This window comes from Amblyomma mixtum, chromosome 7, assembly GCF_055824585.1.
Source record: "Amblyomma mixtum isolate Tamu chromosome 7, ASM5582458v1, whole genome shotgun sequence".
Lineage (NCBI taxonomy): Eukaryota > Metazoa > Arthropoda > Arachnida > Ixodida > Ixodidae > Amblyomma > Amblyomma mixtum.
The window spans coordinates 101962812-101965556 of NC_143018.1; the positions used below are offsets into that span (position 1 = coordinate 101962812).

Sequence of the window (2745 nt, forward strand, 5' to 3'; positions counted from 1 at the left end):
AACAGTACTATTCCTCAAGATATGGGCCATACGGTACAGTAGCAAGTTTGGTTTGGTTTATGGGGTTTAACGTCCCAAAGCGACTAAGGCTATGAGAGACGCCGTAGTGGAGGGCTCCGGAAATTTCGACCACCTGGGGTTCTTTAACGTGCACTGACATCGCACAGTACACGGGCCTCTAGAATTTCTCCTCCAAAGAAATTCAGCCGCCGCGGCCGGGATCGAAGCAAGTGTGCCCAGTGCGACGACACTGCTACGTTGTACCACTCATCATGAAGATGCAAGTAGCCCATAATGCCTAAAATACTTAAGTGTTGAGCAGTGGGAGAACCTAGCCGACTCGCACCCGGAACGTAAGTTAAAACAGGTACAAGTAAGAGCTGCAGTTGATGCCAGCGGGCTCCTGGGCCAAGAAATGCAAGCTACTACTCTCCCCATCATCTTCCTAAACCGCCACATGGCAGCCTAAGCCGAGAGCAAGCTACAAACACGTGTGCCTGCAGACCAACATGTATCCAAACAGCGTACACCACATGACATAGCCCACACGATACAACAGCGAATAAGTATCATGCACTTGTGTCTACATTACTTTTCGATGTCTCAGCCAATGTATCAGCTGTGCTGACTTGCATTGGAGAATTACCTTGGTTGCATGTTGTCGAAATGTGTGACGACTATATTATTACATTATTTGCACTCCTTTCATTTTCAGCATTTTCCTCATTGCCTTTATTTCTTTCCCTGGGGCCGTATTCTGCATCGCTCTCGATACTAAAAAGTTACTAAAACGGTCACAATGCCGCCATATCCAATGCTCCTATTGGTCGGCCTTGGCTGGCGGCTTTTGCGTCAACGGTGACGTAGTGAACACGGCTGAAGTGGTGACGTTGCGCACCTAATTATGCGGGCTGAAAATTGAGAGCGAAAACGGTAGCCCATAAACCGCTCACAATCTTTGTGATCGAAAATGGCGGCCATTAGTGCAGCGTACTTTGCGGTGCACCGGTTGCTTCGGCGGCGCGAGCAACGACGTCGGAGAGTGCATGAAGACGCATTTGGCATGCCAGACGAGTTATTTCGGCGCGAATTTCTCTTGGAGGACACTGCGCGGCGGCTGTGTTACGAGCTCGCCGGTGAACTGTCAGGCTTGCTGTAAGGCTTGCGAACGAACGCGGAGTCAGTGGAGTGGAAAGTTCTGTGCGCGCTGCGCTTTTTGCAACAGGCGGTTTTCAAAGCGCCGTCGGCAACGAGGCCATTGTCAGCGTTGCGCAGCCAACGGTCAGTAGGTGCGTGGGGCGGGCAGCCGAAGCTATTGTGAAGGTTGGGTCGCAGGGTGGCTGGGTTCTCTTTCCGGCGAGCCGCGAAGAGAAGTTGGCAGCGAAGGAGGGCTTCCATCGCCTCGGCAGGATCCCCGGCATCGTTGGGTGTGTCGATGGCACACTAATTGTAATTGCTATCGAGGCGCCGCGGGGCAATGCTCCACACAAGGCAGCCTTCTGGACCCCCAAGGGCTATTACGCCTTCAACACCATGATAGTGAGTAGACTTCGTTCTCTTCTCTGCTGTTTTATACTGCATGCGTTCGGCTGCAAGTCCGGGCTGCGACAGCCGAAGTTCATGTTTGAGTTTGTGTTGTATTTTGTTTCAGGTCTGCGACTCCAACCTTCGCATCCTGGCACTAGGCCGCCGCTGCCCCGGCTAGTGCCACGACACATTTTCCTGGCAGCACTCGTGGCTGCGGCGTGAGGTGGTGAGAGGTATGTTGGAGGACGGAGAGTTTCTTCTGGGTAAGCAACAAGAAAGCTCCGCCTCGTCTACATATATCGAGCTACAGTGGTCCGCATGCACTGCAGCTACAAGAACGAAGCGTGCTGCTGCACTTGGGAATAAGCGCTGCGGTACGATACACGCGCCTCGTGCGAGTTGTCGCCCTTTGTTGTTGCTGAATGCAGAAGAAACACAAGCCACCCAAAGCATTGCTGAAATGCATGGTATTTCAGCCCTAAACCAAACGAGAAGGCATTAGTATGGCACTTGTGGCGTGTTGGAATTAGTAGTGAATCGTTTACATGAATATCAGCTTACAAGGGTGGCCTTACATATGTCTTTGGCTAAACAGCTCAGTCGTGCATTCCCTACACGCCCATGAATGTCATATTCAGCAAAACATGCAAGCGGGCTGCTTCCTCTGAACCCTTCATTCTATAGTAGGGCATACATGAAGGCTGTTGAGATCAGTCACGACAAAGAACATTCTCAACACTACATCATTCTGGTTATGCAGGAGACAGTGGGTACCCTCTTGAGCCTTGGCCGCTGACACCAGTGCCAGGCCACCCAAGTTCATCGTCTCCAGAGGGGCTGTACAACGCGGCACACACCTCAATGCGATCGGTGGTCGAGCGCGCCATTGGCGTGCTAAAGAGCCGCTTCCGGTGCCTGCAAAGGTACCGGTCGCTCCATTACGAGCCGGAGCGAGCGGCTCTCATCGCAGCGTGTGCTGCGCTGCACAACTCACGCTTGGAGGCCCCTATGCCAGCGGTCGACGAGGATACCCCTACCCCAGAGGACAACGGCCCGCCTCTCCCTGCTGGCTATTCGCCATGCACTGCGACCAGACTGACTTACTTGCGAGGGAAAGCCGTGCGCGCACGTGTCATTAGTCAGCTGCGAAGAAACCATCTACAGCAGCGACTGGCGCGGTTGCGCAGGCTACACCATTACAAGCTACACCAGAGGTAA

At 53.1% G+C, this 2745-nt stretch overlaps 1 protein-coding gene across 1 annotated transcript; it reads left to right on the forward strand.

Moving 5' to 3' along the window:
- The first annotated feature begins 970 nt into the window (after positions 1–970).
- LOC149337031 (uncharacterized) lies at positions 971–2745 on the forward strand. Its single transcript, XM_089554307.1, is given in 6 exon segments — positions 971–1136; positions 1226–1285; positions 1336–1539; positions 1652–1755; positions 1757–1790; positions 2288–2745. Coding segments are annotated over 6 exon segments (1026 nt in total).